At 45.7% G+C, this 22,419-nt stretch overlaps 1 protein-coding gene across 1 annotated transcript in view; it reads right to left on the bottom strand.

The window, feature by feature from the left end:
* The window catches only part of RYR2 (ryanodine receptor 2), a 3,854,281-nt gene that overhangs the window by 596,674 nt on the left and 3,235,188 nt on the right, over positions 1 to 22,419 (bottom strand). Inside the window, exons 84-86 of the mRNA XM_069607971.1 lie at positions 13,301 to 13,333; positions 11,722 to 11,802; positions 6,682 to 6,770 (exon numbers count right to left, since the gene is read on the bottom strand). Of these exons, the coding sequence (XP_069464072.1) occupies positions 6,682 to 6,770; positions 11,722 to 11,802; positions 13,301 to 13,333 (203 nt within the window). The remainder of the gene's footprint in view (positions 1 to 6,681; positions 6,771 to 11,721; positions 11,803 to 13,300; positions 13,334 to 22,419) is intronic.

The raw sequence follows: 22,419 nt of genomic DNA, 5'->3' as shown, positions 1-22,419 counted from the left end.
AACATTTTGCATCGAGGCCTACCGCATGCCTCATCTTCCCAGAACTAAAGAGACTGGCCCAGGAAGTGACCAGAGAATATTTGCAGGTTGTTTAATACAGGGAACTCTAAAGACTAATACTGGAAGTAACCTCAGGAAAAGAGTCATTATCCTGACCCAAGTTAGCTTTCATAGTGGTAGGGCCAGTCAGGGTAGTTTTGGACAGTGGACTTATTTCTTTGGACGTTCTCTACCTATTTTACTATCCAAGGTGCTTGTTAGTCTGTCGTGATCCCCCATTGTGGTAGGGGAAGTTAGGCCTTATAGCTTTAATTTAATAAAATATTGCACACCATGTCCTTAGATGGTCTGTGTCTTTCTTCTGACTCGCCACATGCTCAATGCATCATCTGAACACTGATTTACAAGTGATGATGCACAAGGAAGAAGGGGGCAGGTTGGCCGTGAGATGCACTGCTTATTATGCTGCGCCCATGGAAATGCTGGCAGCGGTAGAGGCTCCAGCATGGGGCCATTACGTAGTCTCATGCTTCTGCTGTGAGCAGTCTAGTCTTCACCCAAGATGGCCGCTGCAGTCATATCTATGCACTGTGTCAGAGGTGCGGTGCATTGTATCCGTCTCTAGGATCCCGCTGATGTTACCCCGTTAGCAGTTCCTGTGTCAGTTAGCCATCGTTCCTAGCTGCGTTCCTTTCCGGTTATCTGCTGGTTTCCTCCTCGTCTTTCGTCTTCCCTCCTTGCTTCTCTGCTCACCTCTCCCCGGCACCTGTGGTTTCCACGTCTCTGCTCCTGTGGCTTTCTGCCCGGTCTTCACTTCCGCATCTTACCGGGTCACTATTCTTCTTTCCCGGCTTGCCGGCTACTTTCTATCCTTTGTGCTTACTTTTGTATTCCGCCCAGCCCTTTTATGCTTGGGTTCTGACTGTCCTACACCTGTCCTCATCTTGCTCTCTTGCGTTCTCTCTGCACCTTTGTGCACCCCCCCCTCTTACCCATTTCTTTGCCTACTTTCTAGCTAGGCTTCCACTCTCTGCATTCTCCCCTCACGTTCGCAGGGTTCTTCTTGTGCTGTTCCGGCTGTCTTCTTTCCAGACGGTGGATCTATGTCTAACCTGCTGACAGTCTACCTCAGCAACATACCTACCACTCTTCGAGTGGGGACTTGCTGACTCCTTCAAGAGGGGTAGCGCTTCAAGCATTGTTTTCCTATCCCTCCGAGAAGGAGCATTCTCATCTGTGTGTTCCACCAGTTACCGTCTGGGCATATCAAAGGACTCAGATTCTTCTGCATCAGTCACCAGCGTGCTGCGTGGGCATCTAGTTACTCCTGCAATCCAGGAAACACTTATACACGGAGTTACTTGACTTCCGAAAGCCGACTGAACAGGAGTTCCAGTGTACCATTCCACACGGGTTTTTTTTTCTGCCAGGAGGCTTTTTCCCTGTTTTACGGGGCTTGCTCCTCCGAGTTCCCTTTGGCTTGGTTTACTTATCAGGCCAAGGTGACCTCCGGGGGAGTTCGTTCCTACCTCCATGATAGGAAAGAAAAGAAGGTCAAGGAATCTAAGAAGCCTCGAAGAAAAAATGGTCAGAGACTCCCAACAGCTCTACTGAAGACCAAGGTGAGGAGGAAACTCAGGAGGGTTCACTGATGCACGACACTGCTTCACTACTCTGCTCAAATGACAGCATGAAGGGTGGTAAATGCACCATGGAATAAGGGGGCATGTTATTCTCCATGAGCCCCTGAACCATTAATACATGCGTACCAATCCAATCTGTGGCAAATAGGGTGACACTGGCATTCAGCCATATACACCCCTTTACCCACATGGTAGCTAGTTCCTGTGGTAGGCCATGACCTTCAGCATACGATCCCATTTAATTCGTTTGGATCCTATGCCACCAATATCACATATAGCCACTGATATACTGCATAGCCACCAATATTACATCCATCCACCCACATGTTCCTCTTGCAGTGATCGAGGGTACGAAAAGGAGAATTCCATGAAAGATTTATCATTAATTATTACTAGTCCAAATCTGCTGGGGTTGTCATCCCGTGCTTGGGGTCTATGAGGTGGCATACATTTGACTGGGAGGATTTGAAACCCTTTTATGGCGATTCCCCTCTACACTATCCATTAACCCTCCTGGTCTCCCTCCCCTAGCCCATGCTGCCCCGCATCAACACCTTGTGTTTGGTTTCATCGTCCTTTTGATTCTTGGGATGCATCTCTCTCATTACCTGAGGACTTTTTGCTACTTGTTGGTCTTATGTAGGAACAGAATCCTTCAAACCTCTTGGGATGCCGACTAAGAGAACTGTCATGTTCTTGACGTTTTGTGCTGCTGCATGTCAGTTGCCCATTCTCCAACCTCAGCTGACCACGGACTAGGGCGAAATGCATAACCACACTCTCTTTTCTCTGCATTCATCCCCTTTCCTTAGGAATCCATTAGCAGCTTTGTGTGCCCACCCATTAGAGGTTTTTTCGCCCAAATTCAGGCACGGGCCTATTCATGAGTCTTTGGCAATTTATAATAGGTGTAGATATTAGCACCTGGTAACTTTGAAACAGCTCAAATTTGCGACTGTTTGGCTCTGGGCTGGTCATTAGTTCCTCAAACTTTCGCAAGAAAGTACATATTTACCAATTATATCTGCCCTTCCCCGTTCCTCTCCTTAAAAGCTGTGATCCCAACCACAAAACATTGCCATCCACGACAGGCGAGGAAATATAAATAGGAAAACTGTATGAATGCCCTCGAGTTTAAGCGTCCCGGAGAATAGCTCAGCGGCAATGTGCTCGCTTTGGAAACATGATGACATGAAGCAACACATATTCGATCCCCGGGTCCGTGCTTAGAAACCTGCGGGTACTAAGCGCGTTATAAATACGCAACTAAGAAACATATTCCTGTAACAGCACCTCGATGCCCCCGGGCTGTGTGAGCGCTTTAAAAATGCAAACACTTAAGCACTGAAGAAAATCTTCTCCCGCGAATTTCTATACCTTTTGGTTTTCCATTATGAAGTGACATTGGGCCTCATTACGAGTTTGGCGTTAACCCGGCGGGTTGCCGCCGAACTCATAACACTGTTCCTGCGCCTGATATCCGGGCGCCACCGGGACAAGTCCCATTGCCCCGGGATATCAAACGGTGAAAAGTGTAAGTCCCATTCCCATGGAGTCTGAGAGGACTCCATGGCAATGGGGACACGGAAGCACCAGCACCGTTACTAATGGTGCAGGTGCTTTCCGTGACAACTCCGCCTACCGGGACCGCTACGCCCGGCAGGTCAGACCCATCACACTCAGAACGAGGCCCATGTTGTGAACCCACCAACATTTGGGAGCTCTTGCACAAAATGTTTTCTTTCTGGCAGAATCCCCAAATTTGTGTTTGAAGAGCTTTATACTGTAAATAGAAAAGCTGTGTTACTTTTTCTGCACCTTCCCATTATTTCTGTAAGCGGCTTTTCCTGTGCTTGTCGTTTCCTGGAAACCAAAGGCAGTTGGCTAAAGCGTGAGTAATACAACAAGTTAAAACCCCTCAATAGCTGCTCCCTCCTCAGACACCAGAGTTCTTTGGCCTCTGACTCTGCAGCTACCATTTCTTTTATCTATTGCCGCCTGAATTGCTCAAACTATACTTCCGTTGCTGTACGGACCCTGCCACTGCCCTCAACTCGGTTCTGATCTTTAAACGCGCTTGCATTCATAGCATAACCTTCAACAGCGCCTTACTTTAAAAATTCCCCTCACTATTCAAACACGACGGCACTGGAACTCTCCCAACACACTCCATGATGACATCAACAGAAACAAACGTACATCACCCACCTCCAAAGTGCAAAGTGTAAACTTTTGAAACGAAACACAATGCAGAACAGACCCCCATCCTTAGTTTCCCCATAAAAAATATAACACTCATCTAATGGACTGTGTACACTTCTGGCAACTGGAAAAACATGAACTTATACACTGAGTGGCGGGTCAGAAGGAGACAGACTCTGAACTTCCATTTTGAACAAATTATTTTAAAGAAAAGGAAAAACGCCTAACTTTCCCTAAGCTATGGGGTTTCTCTACCTAACCAAACTAAATGGGGTGCTCATTAGTCGCTGGTGAGTCCAAAACAAAGTCAGTTCTTCCCATAGTGGCAGGGTCAGGTTAGATTAGTTTTGCACAGTAGACATCGGCACAGGAGAATGACTCCCTTCTCCTGTGAACTGCGTCCTCAGCACTTTCTGTTAGTAAGGGATTCTCATGTAGTCCTTGTTTATCACTTTTATCAAATCAAAACGTTCAGACTGCTTTTCCATTTTTCTTATTCTCTTCCGTCATGTTCTATTCTATTATCTTTTTCCTTTGGTTCTCTCTTTTCTCTTGTGACCTCTTGTTACACAAACTTCATCTCTCTTGGTTCAATACCAATCCTTATCTGGTCTAGGATGACCAACACTGTTCCAATTACAATTCTCACTCTTCTCCAAGTTTTCTATGCAACTGGGACAAGTGTGAGTAACCCAGGGAGGATTCTCACTCTTCCTCCATACTTGTTTCTCACTGAGACGAATAGGAGTGTTCAACTTGTTATTTTCTGGGTCTCCCGTTGACTTCTTAACGTGGAGGTCATGTCACTTGGCCTGCATTTTGGACAGGGCTTGCTTCACTTCTCATCAGTACGGAATCTTCGCTAGGTTTTCTCTCCTCTCCTGGCACGTTCCGTGGTGCCGGTAGGTAAGGGGTCTCGGAGTACTGGATTGACTCCCTCGTATTTGCGATAATGCCACCACTTCATGTTAGGTCTCTCCTGGGAGCGTGTTCCAGTCCTTTGGCCTCTTGCCACCTGGGTCTCCAGGAGTGCACCTCAGGCACTTGCACATGCCAGCTTCCTTACAGCTTTGGAAGCAGTGCTTCCCTGATTCCTTCAGCTCGGCTCCAACAGCTGATTTGGAATTCCCAGTCTTCTCTCTCTCGTGTGTCTCCTCCTACCAGATTTTTGCCCTGCACTGGGACTTCCGGGGCGTAGCGTCAAAGTCCTGCTTCTGTGTTTTACTTGCAATCTGTATTACTCTAGTGGTTTTCTTCGTCTCAGTACCACATGAGTAGTTTTATTCAGGTTTCCTTAGGGGTTCAAGATCAAAATAAGAAATGTCCACAGATTCTTCCAGTAGGGTTTATAAACAATGATGTATAGGTGGATTGGGCAGGAGGTTCCTCGTCGGGACGGGAGTCCTTTCCTTCATGGGGGGAAGGGAGGGAGTCTCTCCCCGTAAGGTCCCACTTGCATCGACCACTAGGGAGGGTATTGCCTAGCGGGCTCACCTCCCTAGCCACACAAGGAAAGGCTCCCACCTTGGGAAAGGTGAATAAATCCTGAGAGTCAGCACAACTGTCAACAGTTTGTAAATCTCTTCTGTTATGTTATGTATGTTATCATGGGCTTTGCAAAGGGGGACTTCAAGTTAAGAAGGTCATCACTTCCACTAAATTTCAATGGGTTTTGTTTAGTTAAATCTGATTGCTTTACTCTCTCAAGTGTTTTCACTGATTTTCTCTCTCCATATATGTGTGTATGTGTATAAATAATTATATATATATTTAGTGAAAAAACCTTTGTTAATTGAGAGATAAGGTGATCAGATTTAATGCAACAAAACCCTTGAAATTCAGCACTCGCATTTGAAGCAAGTCCACCTTAACTTTGCACCCCCTGTTGTGCAGCGTATAATTTTTCCCTCCATGGCCCTTTTCCATTACCCCTTTTCAATCTTGCGTTCGTGTGACTCATTTTCTTTTTCGAGCACCTCTTCTGTTGTAGCCGTGGTAATCTCGCAAGATTCCCCAGGTATTCCCGCGATAATCTGAAAACATTTGAACTATAACTAGCTCCCCAGACCATCCCAAACTCTCCAGTTCACATGATATCCTATTTCCCCCCCCCCACCACCTCAAGCGTAATGCAATTGTGTCTTTTTTCTCTTCCAAATTTGAGCACTTTTCATTTTCACATTACCCCTGTATTACCCCAGTAATCGCTCGCATTAAGCAACAAGAAAAAGGTGGCTTTTCATTTCTGAAAATCTTCTCTGCTGCAAAGCACCATGAGAGATATAGCTATATTTTTTTAAGCAAAGGGCACCCCATTCCCCGTCGAATATTTGAAAAACTCCTGAACAGAACATCCCCAAACCTGTCCTGGAAATTAAGTCAACACTTCGTGCCCATGTTGTTTCTTATTTGGTCCAAATCCGCCCAGCAGTTTTTGTGTTTCGGCTTTACCAAATTTGGACTTTTTCTCTATGGGAAAACGATTGGGAGTAGACCAAAAAGAGCATTTTATTGCCTTCTTAATAACGTTTGCATTTTTTTATGAATCTTTTCCAAAATGTCCAGTGAGGGGTAGTGGGGGGCGGAGCTGTGACAATGTTTGTTTGCAAAATATCAGCCATATCTGTCCTGCAAGTCAAAAGCTATTAGCAATAGAATTCTCGGATTTTCTAATACTCAAGGCTATTACCTTAACTATAGGGTAATATATAAATCCACCCTCACTAAAAGAAGACCTATGGCTAGAACTACGTCTAGAGCCGAGCCTAGTGCACGAGCCATCTCGACATGGATTCTCTGTACTCAACCATTGTTTCACTCCAGTGCAGCAGTGTACCTGGACTCTTAGCAGATAATCCACAGTGGAGATGATGATATTCACAGTTGTATTGTTGCCAGTTTGAGTCCGCAGGTAATTTTGAATATCTAAAAACAAGAACAAACATTTTATGTAAGAGCATTTAGAAGAACAGGCATCCTTTGGTTGGGACTGAAACACATGAGGAGGAAAGGGACACTTTAACATGATTATTACAAGAGCAAGTTGACGAAATGTTTCATGAAAGTTGGGAAAAATGTACATACTCCAAGTCACCAAGATTACTTTCATGTGTGCAACTGTGCTCCTCACACAAGGCCGCACGCACGACACGACGTATGCTTTTGCGATACATGCAGGGGTATAGAGGTGGCTAACCCACATGCAAGTGTACCATTTATGGATATGTGCCCCCGTGGCATGGGCTCCCACTGTGCCCAGTCAAACCTCTGAGATGCGTTCTCGGCACCCAAAGAGAGAGCTGAAGACGTACTGACACAACATGCATCCTAACCTCCAGACACGTGGCCGGCACTGTCTAATACATGGACCTATTGAATGAACAGTTGTACTTTGGGCTCGGTTAAAACTAATTCTTCCACACTATGTCATAAGTACACCTATGAGCAGCAAAAATAAAGTGGCTAAACAATACACCTGCCATTGTATAAAACATACATATATACACCAAAAAAAAAATATCACTGGAACAAGCAGTCTTTGGACTGTTTCAAAAGACGAAGACATGTAATTTGCTATGGGATACAAGTGTCACAAAAAAATAACTGGCTAGGAAAAACCTTACTTTTCTGTTCTAAAGAAAAAATGTGTTTCTGTTTGGTTACAATTCTACATAAAGAATTAATTGTATCTCAAATTCCACCAAAACATGCCAACAAGTGTTTCATAATGTAGGTTTCTGTTTAATTATCTACCCACTGTGAGTTTCTTTGGGGCTGTACGGTAATTTAATCCAAGTTTAGGTTTCATTGCAAACTATCAAAGTAAGTCTGTTACTCACAGGTGTGCCCCATCTATTCTCATCATGATGCTTTATCCTTCAAAGTAATGAATGGTTAATGTTCTTCTGTTCAATTCTCTTGTAGTTTTCACATTGGGGTTTCTACAAATAATATTCGAATCTGTCTGCACATTTATAGTAAATGTCGGGTCTAGTGGCATTAATACCATGTGGTTTAGTGGCGTTCTTCTCTTTTAGAAAGAGCGCAAAAACCATTAGTGCCATTGGTTATTTTTTTTACATACAATCTACTGCATAACTAAGTATTGGACAATAAATAGCCTGGCCCGTAATGGTCTTTAGAGGGCTATGCAATACAGGACTTGTACATTTCCCTTGAAGTACTAACAAAAAGCAGCTCTCCTTTGCGAATTCGGACCTGTGTGCTATGCACCGCTGGCCACAAATCAGCAACGCCTATATCAGACATCGCAGAGTTGATACAAGAGCTATAAGTATATAGCACTCCCGGCCAGCGTTCTGCAAGCTTTGTCCTAAAACTCCAAACAAATGAGTACAGGCAATTGTGGCAAAGACTCACATTTAAAAGGTGAGCCTTTGTCACATTTGCCTGTTATGGACCCCGAGGTCTTCTAGATACCGAGTTTCCATGAGTGGGAGGGGCCGGAGACAAGTCAGGCTCGCTTGGCCCCTCTCATCATCTTCTCGAAATGAGCAGCATCAGATTCAATGTAAATACAACTGGTGCCTTTAGACTACATGTGCATAAAATGGCACCTCAAAGATATGAGCTTGAACCTACTCCCCGAATGCTGCCGGCATCAGCCATGTGTTAAGAAAGGAAGAAGGCATACTATGGCAAAAGGGAAAGTGCACACAGTTGCACTGTGAACAACTCTGAATCTAACAACGTGTATATAATACCCAAGTCTTGTGTATATATGTAAAACCCAGGAACGTCAATAAGGTAAAACAGTATTACCAATATAGGAAAAGGGATGTGGGGTAAACACTTAGGACCTCCTTATGACTGAAAGGAAAGTCGGCAAACTCTTTACCCACTATGCTCTTACAGATACTGACAGCGCTAAACCCACGTAGCGGGCAAGCAAGGACAGATTCTGTGAACTGACAATCTGTAGAATACTGAATAAGGCAATTATAAACAGTACTCACGAGGACCGGAAAGACCACTTGAATGTCAGTAATTTCACGAACCCTGTAGATCAAACAGGGACCCAGAAGGTTGGCTCAATATCTATGAACAGGGAACTGGAACTAGGTACAAGGCACAGAAACTAAGTACAGGAAACAGGGACTAGTCACAACAGGAACACTGCTACAATGACCAGCGCCGGACTGAAGCAAACTGAAGCTTTTAAAGCTGCTTAACGAGCACACCCCTCAGGCGTGCCGCCTGCTGCACCTGCAGCCACAGGTGTTGCCTATCCTCCTCCCAGCATTGTGCTGCAAGGGAGGAGATGATGCAGTGAGCCAGGCATTCTGGGAAGCAGGAGGTGAAGCAGTGAGCCAAGGCATTCTGGGAAGCATAGTCATTTGATTTAAGTAGCATGCCGGATGCCAGGGAGGAGATGAAGCAGTGAGCCAGGCATTCTGGGAAGCAGGAGGTGAAGCAGTGAGCCAAGGCATTCTGGGAAGCATAGTCATTTGATTTAAATAGCATGCTGGCTGCCAAAAACCAGGAATGGATCCGGAAGGGAAGTAACTGGGAAAATAAGGTTTTAACGCTCCCAATTCATCAGAACACTGTAGCATAGGGTTCGAAGGAAATGTCCAGTAAGGAATAAACCCCAGAACATGCCCCCAAGTGGCGGGGACGGGAACGAAGGGAGCGAGAACGGGAGCGAAGAGAGCGAGCCGTGACACCATGACTGCTACCTCAACAGCTTTCCTGGGAATCTTTTCCTTCTGACCTGTTCCACGTCAAATGAAATGAGGTTCAGAACAACTGAAGGTAATATTTGTTGTTGAGACCTATCTACAGTGCAGTGTGGCAGGGAACACTCACCTCGACCTAGCCTTTGTCGTGTCCTACTTTGGCAGTTAAACAAAATTGCTTGACCATTGTTCCACCGACAATTAGTGGCCCACAGAAAAAGCTGGATTATATGTTTCCATTCTTCATTTTCCTTGGAAAATCAGTGCAAAATGTAACCTGTTTTTTTGTATTCACCCAAGCGTATAATGAGATTTAGCTACTACCTTTTTGCACATATAGTCACCATTTTTTTAACCCAAGCCCTATTATGCCTTGACCATTTCTATTGCACTATTGTCTGTATTCTTGAGCACAGGACTCCTCACAGCCTCTGGTGTGTAGCACAGATCATGGTGAGTGCCTCCACCACCTCTGGTTTTCTCACAATTCCCTTATGTCTCTCTGTGACCTCTTGCTCTCAGTTGAACTCTTGTAGGTCTCTCCACGACCTCTGGCCCTCATCACAACATTCTGGACAGTGAAGGGTATTTGTCCCCCTCCCCCCCCCACACACCTCCATCATTCGGGTCCTTTTCAGGCAGCAGACACAATGTTCTTATCCTGCCAGGGGTGGTTCTTCTCAGGCTTTTAAGGACGTGCCCAGGCTTCAGGCCCTACTGTTTATCAGAAATCATAAGGAAGGAATTTGTCTCGTGGTATCTTAAGGCGGCTGAAACCCAAAGTCTTTAAGGCTTGGTCTCTGATATGTGTGTGTCAGAGCATCGGCAGTACTGTGGACAGCAGGAACAATGCCTTCACACAGGCAGCAATTTATCTGTGTATTAAGGGAACAGCGAGTCCTGTGGATGTCTCCAGCTTAACTCTATAGTCATGGGATGCTGGGTCTCTTTGTGACCAGGCACGGGATTGGTTTCTTCCATGAGTAGCCTATTTGAGGTCTTGGTCAGGGCTTCATCGAATTTTACGTGTGAATCTGGCTGTCGGTGCCATCTTGAAATTGACATGCCTCCATCAGTGGCTCCGGCGTGTCCCGCAGCTCTATGCTTTCTCCTCATAAGCAGGGCCCATATTCCTACCTGACCGTAAGCAGTCGGTCCTGTGTCTTCACTACAGACATGAAGGTTGAAAACCTCCCCCTTGTGTTCGACATTTGTCTCTTCTACAGTGGGCATTCATGAAACACTTGAGCGTCACCTCTTCTTTGGGGTATAAATTGATTGGCAGTTTGGTTTTGCTCCACTATTAAAGTTGCTTGACTGAATTTCAATTCCCCCTATTGAGTGATATTTCGTGAATAATTCTAATTCAATACCATCCCAAAGTCTAAACTCTACAGGGCATGCTGGGACTACAGGGCATGCTGGGACTAGTAGTTTGTGTCCTTAACCTATGTGAGATTGGAACACAGATCAACTTGCATATTATTCTAGATCTTAACAACGAGCAACAAAAGAACCAATACTGTGCTCACAAATATTGCACATATGACATATCTTTTCTTCTCATAAAGTCAAGAAAATAACACTTATAATCCTCTGTATAGAACCAGAAACCCTGATCTGCAATGAGATGCTTTTTGGTCTTGGGTATGAATATATTTGTTCCAGAATCAACAGATGTTAAGATTTACACACTCCCATCTCAGTTAAATATGTAACTTTTATATTTGTATGATAGCATGTCAATCCAAAAAGCAGGTATGTATGTTGTAGACAGACAAAGCTGTTTATCGGACCAAGATTGCTGAAGATCATATAGTATATTTGATTCCCAGGCCACAAATATTATTTTGCCTGAAAAGTTATCAAGACCTACTAAAAGCTTGCTAGCATCATTTTCATTTATTGGGTACGAGCAACTATTAAAAATCATAGAAATACAAAAGGTGCAGTAAATTTACGGGGTAAATTTTGGCCCAGTGCGTATTACACTGCAAGTCAGAGAAACGGGTCGTGGGGTATGGTCTTTTTAGTGTGCGCTGTTCTGTGGCACATTTCATTTACACTTTGAGGGTTCTGTGCCCTGTGGGTGTCTTCATCAGTACCCTCATACACACAGACACACAAGCACCACCGGTACTGCCTTTGCTGAACTGACCGGCAGTTTGCCCACCAACCTGAGTTGTGTCCTTCGCAGAGCAACTGGAGGAAGCGGAAGAGGTCACAGGTGAATTCATCATCTTGCAAAACCTTCTCTCCTGTTGATAGATCAGATGAAGAGAAAAAGCATTAAAGGCTACAGGGCGCTGCTGTCGCCTTCACCAGTATTCTCAAGATCACTGTAATAGCAGCCAGCATCCCGGACCCCACTATCCAGGAAACCTAGAATCATCACAAGCCCGGCTCTATCTGGAGTGCACATGATTTAGGTTTCATTATTCCCCTATAGGAGGCCCTCTTTCAAGCAAACATACTTATGCAGGAATATGCTGAACATTTTTTTTTTTTTTTTTAAAGAAAAAGACATAATGTTTGACTACTTTTCCCTGGAATGAAATCTACCTCTTTTGGAAAGTTTGTGTCTACCTCCTTGAAGTGGAAAGGATCTAGGCCTGATTGTTACTCACCAAAGGGCAATGTTCCAGAGAGGCACCCGGTAAAGTCCATCCCCCCCCCCCTACAAGGTTTCTCTTTCTCTTCCCCACCGCCTGGCAATTTGGGGAGGAGTACCCCCTCTGGCATGCCTCTCACTACTGCTCAGCCTCCACCCCACTTTTCCCCACCGCTACCTTTCCCCGGGCTGAAGCGTGACTTAACGTGCTTCAACCTACGTGCAATGCTCTTGGTCACGCTTCGGCCCTGCAGTACAGAGACCACAAATGAATGGGAAATTGCACTTCGGCTGCCCAGAGGACGTCTGTATTAGTCCTAATAAAGTGGTCTCGTTTTGGCCTCAAGGCTACTATTTAAGCCCTAAATCGGGGGCCAGCGGGCGATCGTGCCCCCCCGCCTCCTTTCAAGTCCTTGGGGCATAACGTTTTGAAAGCTCTTTGGACTCCCTGTAAGTGACGTGTATATCTATAAGTGGGGACAATTAGGTACTCTGTCGTGCAACACAGCCCGCGGACATCAAGGCGCTGTTATAGGAATTTTTTTTTTTTAGTTGCAATTGTTTTTTTGTTGTCGTCTTAGTTGCGTATTTATAATGCGCTTAAATACCCAGAGGTTTCTAAGCGCGGACCCGGGGATTGAACCTGTGTTGCTTTGTGTCGTCTTGCTTCCAAGGTGAGCACGTTGCCACTGAGCTATCCTCCCGGGACAAGTGAAAATAGGGTATGAACAGACGCCCCTCACTGTTACAAACACTGTAAATGTAAAGGCCTGTGCTATATCCCATAGGGAAACTCTTAAAATAGTGACAATGTGTGAGGACTGATAATATCTGTGACAGTGTTGGCCAGAAATCGCCAAAACGGCAGCTCGAAAATACACACAATATACAACAAAACCAACTTGGTATGAGAGAGTCGAGCTGACCATTACTATGGCTTTTACAGTACACGATACATTCCAATCTAAAAAAAATAATCACCAGCGTTTGCATGGTAAATAATGGAACATTGCGAGCCAAAGGACCACTTTGCACAGACTGGAAACACTGACGCGGTACAGACACAACGAAGCAACACTGTGAGCTTATGTGCACTGCACACACTTTTACGGAGAATTGCAGTTACAAACATCCACTGCACTTACCAGTCCGTAGCCTGTGGCTTCCAAAGTGGGGGGCTTCGGGTTAATGGTGGGATTAGGAAGCAAAACCATTTTGAAAACTAATCTGAACATTAAAGAAATACTGCATATAAAATCATTTCAAGTTCTTCTCTGTGAGTGGTCCATCAACATGTATATGTATATTTGGCAATTAAATATTTTCCAAAATAGTCCCTTTGTGTGTATACGTATGGAATGTAAACGAGGTATGGGTATCATTCCCCCTTCTAATTGACGTCATGCATTATTGGCGTGGAATGTTACCAGTGACACTGTTTGCATCTGTTCTATTGAAGATGAACCACAGTGTCACTTTGGGCTGAACTGCACAAAAACACCCAGACTCGCCGTAAGTGCAAAAGGTCGCTTTAATGCAACAGGCCATAGTTTACCAACATCGCTAACCTGGCTTCTCGGCCTTATAGACTACCCAAACCGTTAAAACAGATCGGTAACAACCCTTTCTCCCGCTGAGGCCCTTCCCTCCCTGCTCATATTCCCTCTCCCTTCAACTCTCCACATCTTTCCCAACTTCATCCCTGCCCTCTCACTGAGCCAACACCTGTCCTTATTCAGTACCTCTTCCCCTTGCTTGCAACCCCGGGCTAGCCGGTCTGTCCAAACAGCATTAACGACCCTCTTCACCATGATAATAACCCTTTGGCTTCAACCAAACATCCTTCATCTGACCTTGTCCCCGGCTTCACTCACTTATTCCCCAATTTCCTTGCCCACCTTCCGTCCATTCCAAATACACCTCAGCTCCTAAACCTAAAAGCCAGGCCGACCTGCCACATCAGCAACAATGGAACATATAAATACAACTACGCAAGCCGCTTGCTGCCCGAGCCTTTCACACAAAACCACCCACTCTCCCTTTAATTCCCCCCGACCCCCCTGTACAATTTGTATATGAATAAACGCAGGAAAATCCCATAGGTGAAATTACAGGGGGGAGTTGGCAACACACTCAACATCACCTGCAGACTGTTTCCGAACCTTCGCCGGTCCCCTTCAATTATCCCGGGGGGCACTCTATCCCACAGCATGCATGCTGGCCACTGTGCAGTGCCCAAATACACCCGGGGGCCATACATCACACATGGCCACGGGGATCACTTTGGGCTAAACTCCAAACACCAGACTGGCTTCTACCTTATCAACATGCTTGCTCGATCTCCAGGGGGCGAATACTACTAATCATGCACAGGTGGTGATATGCCCAAACTGCAACAAGCAGTTCCGAATGAATATACATTTCAAGACAAGGAACCTGATTGCAAAACAGCGCCACCCACATCTCGTTTCAAATGCATGTTATACAAAAGGCCTAGGCAGAGTTTCCAAGCACAATAATGTATTCCTTTTCTGGAAACTAATGGATACATGTACTGCTTGCATGTGTATAGCTCTCGTATTGAGTGATGGCACCCCGGGCCTCTCTGCTTTTGCACAAATACAGGCATGCTCGTTTACAGGATACCCTGCTGTGTGTCGAGACACTATACATTCAGACAAAGGAATAGCTTTGTTTTCACAAGAGTTGCACTGAAAATTGCCACTGTATGTAAAGAATATTCATGGATAAATTAGAGAATGCATTAAATTGCATGCTGCCTTGCAAACAACATTTTCTCTACATTCCATTTGTTTTACAAATTGTAGCGCATTTATCAAGAAAAATAATGAAACATTTGCTGACCCCGATTTTCTCCTCAGCAGGAGGAGCTGGTCAGCCGACGACATTATGACGCAGGCTCATCGTTGGGACAACAAGAGGTGTTGCACTCACAGGTGGTTAAAGGGGCCCAGACGGTGGTGGAAGGACAATGCAGTGCATACCTCTGGAAGGTGATACCCAAATTGATTTTTTACAAATGATCGCATGGTAAAACTGGCCGAATTCGGTCAGTACCATTCGATAATTTGTAAACGATCAATTTGGGTAATCACTACCAAACATGGGGAGCAAGGGTTGCGGGGGGGGGGGTGTCCCTCCACCCCATGTTTGGTACTGATGGCCTTTGGGGGTAGCGGGGGTGTCCCCTGCTTTCGGAGGTTTGGAGGCAGGGGACGAGAAAAATAAAAAAAGAAAAGCGGACCATGCAGCGTCAGCTCCAACCCACGTAGGAGGGACGGATCTGACGCTGCAGGGTCAGAAACAAAGCGGATGTCATAAAGGTAAGCAGGGGGCTGGTGGGGGAGTGTTTTGGGGCAGTGGGGGGGTTTAAATTTGGCCCCAGCAAAATTGTCTCCGTGGCCGATTTGGCCACGGTCAATTTGGCCGCAAACAATTGTGTCATGGCCAAATCGTAATCATCCCTCTGGATGGTGGGAGCCCTCTTTAGTCAATAAAATGGGGACCTTTGTTGAAACTCTAGCCCTCTCTGGGTCTGTGTACCAAGCTTGGTTCCTTGGCTCCAACAGGTTGTCCAGAGGGTTGTTTCCCCGACAGTCTAACATGGTAACTGTTTGCCCTCTGCACAATCAGGCGTATCTGCTGGAACACATGGCATTACTTCAATTTTACCTGTGGACTGAATAAAACATGAGACTGGAGTACTGAGAGGCAGTTTAAGACCATGATGGCAGCAATAGAGAACAGTAACATCTGATGGGTACTGAATGGGTGTGAAAAAGAAGGGTCACAATAACAGCTGAAGTTATAGGGATCTGGGCCTGCTATGAGCCAATCTAGTAGCGACAGTAGGTGACAGTTTGATTTCCCACACTCAGGTTTCTCAATACAATTATGTTTTTGAGGACCAAGAAAATAACTATTAAATGCCTTTTAAGAACAAATGTGCCTCGCACAGATCTTCTAAATGACTATCAATGATATGAGAAGTCTATGTGCCAGATACTCAGCCACTGACATCTTAGCCACCAAAACTGGCCCACCGTTGACTTTTCTAATACATTGATCCTTCAAAGAAGCCAGAGCTCAAGTTGCACTCATTCAAGTTATTGTCACAAACTACTCTCAAGCAAACCATGCCTACAACTACAGACCTATCTCTGGCCTCTACATCAAAACCAAGATTCTTGAGATACAGTTTGTGGCTCAAGTCCAGGCTCATCCTAACAAGCACAGTCTTCTAAATACGATACAAACTAGTCTATAACTTGGCCATAACACAGAAATGGCTTGTCTCAAAATACAGGGAAAATTCCTGAAAGTTGCAGACAAAAGCAAGACTTTCATGCTAGGATTAAATGACATCAGTGGAGAATTCAGCACCAATAAGGACAACATTCTGCACTATTGTATGTCTGAGAGTTGAGATATTTCATACCTCCTCAGCTGGTGCCTGTCTGTCCACTCCAATCGGTCTCAAAGGCACAGACATGGCCCCTTCCTCTCCATGTCCGAACAGGTATCGTAGGGTTCCTTCTAATTAATTATTCTCGTCTGATTTTGGGTCCTAGACTCACAGTATTCAAAACGGCTTGGTTTACTCTCCTGCCAAGCATTTCTCCTCTCATGGACTGTCCCTCTTTGGGTGCGGGTCCCAGACTCGCACTATTCTGCATGGCTTTGTTTCCGTTTCTCATGGGGGTGGGGGTCCCATACTCTGGCAAAGTCTGCAGCGGCTCTGTGGACATCGGTTTCTCCCTGGCTGTCCGTCCTTCCTCTCTGGCACTTTGTTGGTGCCTGCGATGGCCAGAGATTTTACTCAGCAGCAGCCCGAGCAATCCTCCCTTCTTGGACAATGTTCGGGCTCTCCTCCTCCGCTTACGGCTTTCCTTCTGCTAGCTGTAGTCAGCTCGGCCGGTACAGAGTTTACCAGATACCTTCTTGGAGGATAGCTCTCTCTCAGCGTACCCATGCTGAACAGTTGAATTGCTTTGGGCCAAATCGCACATTGTGTGAAGCTAGAACAGTCAATCATCTTCTTCAGAGTGATCCTTGGACTCCTGGTCATCTTCTCAGTACTGGGAATAGAGCCACATGCAGCATACTTTGCATTCTCTGATGTTTTAATTTTTTCCAGTATATTAGCTTGACTAACTTGACAATAGCACATATTGGCCCCATCAACAGAAGGGAAAGGAGGATTTAACATTGGAGAAGGGTTTAGGTGTATTGACGTGGTTGGATACCGCGTGCTCTGGGCATGGTCATCCCCAATCCCATAAGGGGCTTCCTCACCCATGTGATCCTCCCTGAGTGCACCACCCCCAGGAGGATTATTGTACTGTGGATGCACCAGCCTGGACACATGGCAAAGGTCTCCCCCAGGGTAGAATGGATGAACTCCTCAGATTTGTCACAGCATGGTGTGACCTTTTGTGCATGGTCGTTTCCCAGTCCCTGTCAGGGCTGTCTCCCCCGATTCCAAAGACGCTATGCGGTAGCCTCTACCCGCTCCCACCCCCTCCCGTACTTACCTGCTACAGGCTCCAGCCCCCTCCTTCCGTGTTCACTCTGCAGAGTGCTGCACAGGAAGCCCGGGAGCACAGCACAGCGTGCTTTTGTGGGTGACCTTGTGTGCCCAGGGCTTCCGGCGCCACGCTCTGTAGACTGTGACTGCTAAAGATCAGAGGGAACCATGACTCACTGTACCATTCCCACTGAAAGGAAACTACCAATGCATCAGCAATGAACAAACACAATACTAGGCATTAAGAAAGTTCCTGCCAGGCTCGGATTCCTTAAACGAGCAAGGAGTCCTCGAACCTCAGTGGAAGCTAAACCAATCTGGCAACCACCAAAACACCACTAAAAAGCTTCTTTGGCATTTCCAAAGCAATGGTGATCCTTAGCACTTGTGACATGCAGTGTATTAAATAAGTGCACAACACAAAAAGAATAATCCTACTCCATTGGCCCCTTCTGTACTGCAAGTTGAATATCGCGTTTAACCTCTATGCCGAGCTACATTCCCAAAAGGGCCCCTTCGCATGTGTACATTGCCTCTCTTTCGAGGATATTTGAAATGTCAGTCTCTAGAGATGGTTTCCATAAACGTGCATCACAAACTGTCATAGTATTATTGAGTATTTGTGAAGCACAAGCAGGTCCTGAATATCAACACCTGTCAAGAGTCCATTGTTTTTAGAAAGACGCCATTACAGAAACCTATGCTGGCAGAATGCCTGTCTAGTGAGCGCCCGGGACGCTGCAGTGAACAGGACTGTACACTGCACTTTACATATCTCAAGTTACCTGGGCATTTTAATACTTTGTGGAGTCAAGTCCGAGTTAAAGGTTTCACTTTCAAACTCAAGACAGAAAGATGGCGCTGGACTAACCAAGAAACAGCAAACATGAAATGCAAATAGAAAGACTACACATTTTTGGTTTCAAACCTTTAGGGCCTGATTCAAGGAATTTTTAGGACGGTGCAAAGTCACTTTGCACTGCAAAAAAAAAACTTTGCACCACTCTGTGAATACGGGTGTTTGTTGGCAAAGTCACATTGCACCGTGCTAAAAATTCCATGAATCAGACCCTTGGTTTATTCCTATTGCAATTCAACTCATAAACACACAGTTAACACATCAATCCCACCACAAAAACAAGTAAAAAACATGTACTGGATGATGTAGCCATCAGTGGAGGTTTCAAGAGCATGCAGGCGGCGGGGCGGTGAGGCGCGAGGTGTCTTGGGGCAAACAGAGCTTTTCTGCCTTGTGGAGGTAATTGCAGTCATGTGAAGCGAGAACATTGATGGGAGCAGCTTAAAGCCAGCGTCAGTGTCCTAACCCCTATCAATGCCCTAATAACTCTGGCATTTAAGTGGTTAAAGTAACGCAATGCAGAGTCTAGACGTGCCCCAGTGGCGTAGTACCAAGTCATGAATGCCGAAGTGCGACAGCAAAGCCATTCATCTATATAGTCTGTCATTATAAGTACTTATTTTTTTTGCCCGACTTTTTCTTTTTACAATACAAACGTCCCTGTCTTAATCAAAAAATTACCCGAGTTGAACGGCAAAGTGATGGATAATTACAGCGTTATTGTCCGGAATGTAATGGACTGTGAGCCAGGGGTTAATGCCAGCTGTTTTTACATACCGGATTAGGGGTCATGTGGTATTTACACTCGTAGCGTTTTTCGGGGAATACTTGAGATGAAATAAAGTTGCAACAACAGATTAACACTTTTGTTCCTTAGTTAAACGAGGGGACACAAATGGGCCCAGGAGCCTCCAAAAAAGAAAGAAAAAGGGCATTTCTATCCCCGTCACGGGTCGGATGGAACAGTAGTTGTTAACAACGCTACTGTATCAAGCAAACGAATGCACAGGGTGGGGGGCGGGGGGGGCTGCAGTGACCCTTCTGGGAACTTTACAGCAGCGTGAATGAGAAAGCAGGCACACTGCCACTATTTTCAAAGGCGAAGGTGCAGAAACATGATATGCACATTTTCTGAAGTATTGCAAGCTACATCAGAAAACCTGCATGTTCTGCTGCCGGGAGGCCGGTACAGGCCCAATACTGCACAGATCCTCAGATTACTGTAGGTAGTAATAATAGTAACTTCTGTATGCAGAAATCCAAAGCGGCAAATCCTCAAGACTCATTATGAGGCCCTAAGCATCTCAATGCAACAAGGGCCTGTTCCATTAGCCAACACCGCCCTCGACAAGCCCGAACCCAACTATTATGGTTTGCAACGACACTTTCATAGTCCAATACAAACATGTGAAAGTCCACATAGAGCATTCCAGTGCAGATGTTACCATAACATAGAAAAGTTCAAATGCCACACCATGTCACCAGTGGTGGCCGGTCCATAGTGGACATTGGGGTGCAGCCCCTACCATTTTGCATAGGCTGTCACTTATTCTCTTGTGTACAGAGCTTCACAGAGATGCGATTTGCATGAGAGAGTAATCCTGCACTCTGCTCTGACAGAAGTTCTGCTGGTCCTCGTTTTAGGTGCAGTACAAGTGGAGGATTTTAAATCCTCTATCACTACAGGCAGCAAGGAAGACTGGCCCCAACGAAGACATGATGACATCTATTTAGAAACTCTTGCTCATGTCTTTCTATGGGCTGTGCAGAAGTGCCAATCAACGTCCCTCTCTGCCTCCGGTCAATACACTGTGTCAGAAACCTAGGGGTATTCTACCATGTAGACCCTGAGAATCCTCTATTCAGGTGGCCTGCGGAGGACCGTCTATTTCGGATCCCAACCCTGGGGGTGGACGAACGAGGGAGTATCTCCTGGCTAGGGGAGTCCGGGGTTGCACTCAGGAGAGTACCCTAGGCGAGGAACAGTATTCCAACGTGATGGTAGATGAAGAAATCCCAGAAGCCTTTATGGGTTATGCAGTTCCCAATGTTCCAAAACCAAAAGAGGTACAAACATGTCATCCCAGAACAAACCCCAAAAAAGGGGAAAGTAAAATAAGACAAAGACATGACGTTCATCCCAACACTTCTTTGTCTTCCCCTAGTTCTGATCATGGGAAGTGTTCTACAGACCAGTGCTCTCATGTCCGGGTGTTTAAAATCCCCTGGCCCTGGTTGTGTAACACAAAGGTGATTTTTTTGGAGTCAGATTACTCCCTATTGCTTTGTAATAATATAACCTGTAAATATCAACTGCCATCTTGTTTGGTCTCCACTCCCCATTTCCAGCAAGTACTGGGACGAGGAAGATGCGATTGAGAGCAATGATGAGTTCCCATAGTTTACATTGGAAAGCAGGGAGAGGCCTACTACTACCAACTACCAGTGAATTGTCCCACCAACAGAATCAGGCACTTTACACTAATCAGTCACACCTGACTCTACTTGACTCCACTGAGAACTATAAAAAGGTGTGGTTCTGCACAGGTGAGAGAGCAGCAGTTGGGAGAGCAGAAGGGGGGAGGGGGTGTGGCTGAGTCCAGCAGGGAATCCCACCTGAGTCCCAGACCAATTCTGCCAAGAACTTTGGGCGAGCTGGGGATGCTTGTTGGTACGTGCAAGCTACAGCACAGGAAACCTGGAAGGACCCGAGGAGAGCAGGAAGCTGAGAAGCTGACCTGGTGTGACTGGAGGGTTGCAGCATGATGAGAGAGCCGTGTCTCCAGGGAACCGGAGTAAGGCGAGCTGCTCAGTGTTGGCCATGACCAGGCCAGTGCTTGTTCCTCTGGGATGTTGGCTGGTCCCAGAGGTGTTTTAGGGGCCAGTGGTGAGACCCTGACCTCAGCCCACAGATCCGGAGGAGCTGCCCATCAGCATTTTGCTACCTGGGTGAGTGAAACCCAGTGGCGTGCGTGTGGCTGAAGCGGGCCAGAGATCTGAACGTGAAAAATGACGTTGTGTATAATTCTGTAAGCAGAAGAAATGGTGAAAGGAAACAGGTTAATTTTGAAGTTGAAAGGCAAATGAAGAAACGCATTCTGGGATTTGTCGTAAATTGAATTTTGAAACCTCATTGACAAAAGAAGAAATGCATTTTGGGATTTGTAGTGAAGAAACCTAACATATGCAAAACTAAGGAGATTGGGATTATCAAAGCCAAGACTGAAAGTCAAGTATTAAGCAAGAAGCACAGTTTTATGAAACAGAAAGTAAGAAAAAAGGAGAGCACGCTAGTGGCACAGAAGGAAGAAAAAGGTGCATTAGTGGTGCAAAAGCAAAAAGTGAAGTCCAGAATAAAAGAAAAGGGTGCAAACTACCCAGAAAGAAGGAAATAAGTGCATGTGTGCACGGAAGAGTGAATGAAGTGTGCATGACAGAATGAGGGGAGCATGCGAAAGGCACAGCAAAGTGAAAGGAATAAAAGACAGTGCAAGTGTGCACGACAAAGGGAAAGGAAGATATGAAAGTGGTGCATGAATCACCTGAAGATAAAAGCACAAAGGAAAGCAAGAGTAAGAAACACAGAGGGTGCAAAGGATCAGAGTGGTCGCGGCTGGGAGGAGCAAAGAGCCCAGAGTTCTCGAAAGTCTCTAGGCACATCCTGAAAAAGTAAAATGTGTTTTGGAATACCCGAGAGGCTTAAGACTTGGGGGAAGGGAACCCTCAGAAGCCTACCAAAGAGGAATTGTTGTGCAGACGCATTTGAGAGACTGACTGTGTTGAAAGCTGGAAGGGGCCTGGGCTTGGGGAAGGGAACCCTAAGAGGCCCAAACAAGTTGGAGACTTATTGGTTTTCG

Source organism: Ambystoma mexicanum, chromosome 4q (genome assembly GCF_040938575.1).
Source record: "Ambystoma mexicanum isolate Mex_15411 chromosome 4q, UKY_AmexF1_1, whole genome shotgun sequence".
Taxonomy (NCBI): domain Eukaryota; kingdom Metazoa; phylum Chordata; class Amphibia; order Caudata; family Ambystomatidae; genus Ambystoma; species Ambystoma mexicanum.
The sequence above is the reverse complement of the archived record's forward strand: the minus strand, read 5'-3'. Positions and strand labels throughout refer to the sequence as shown.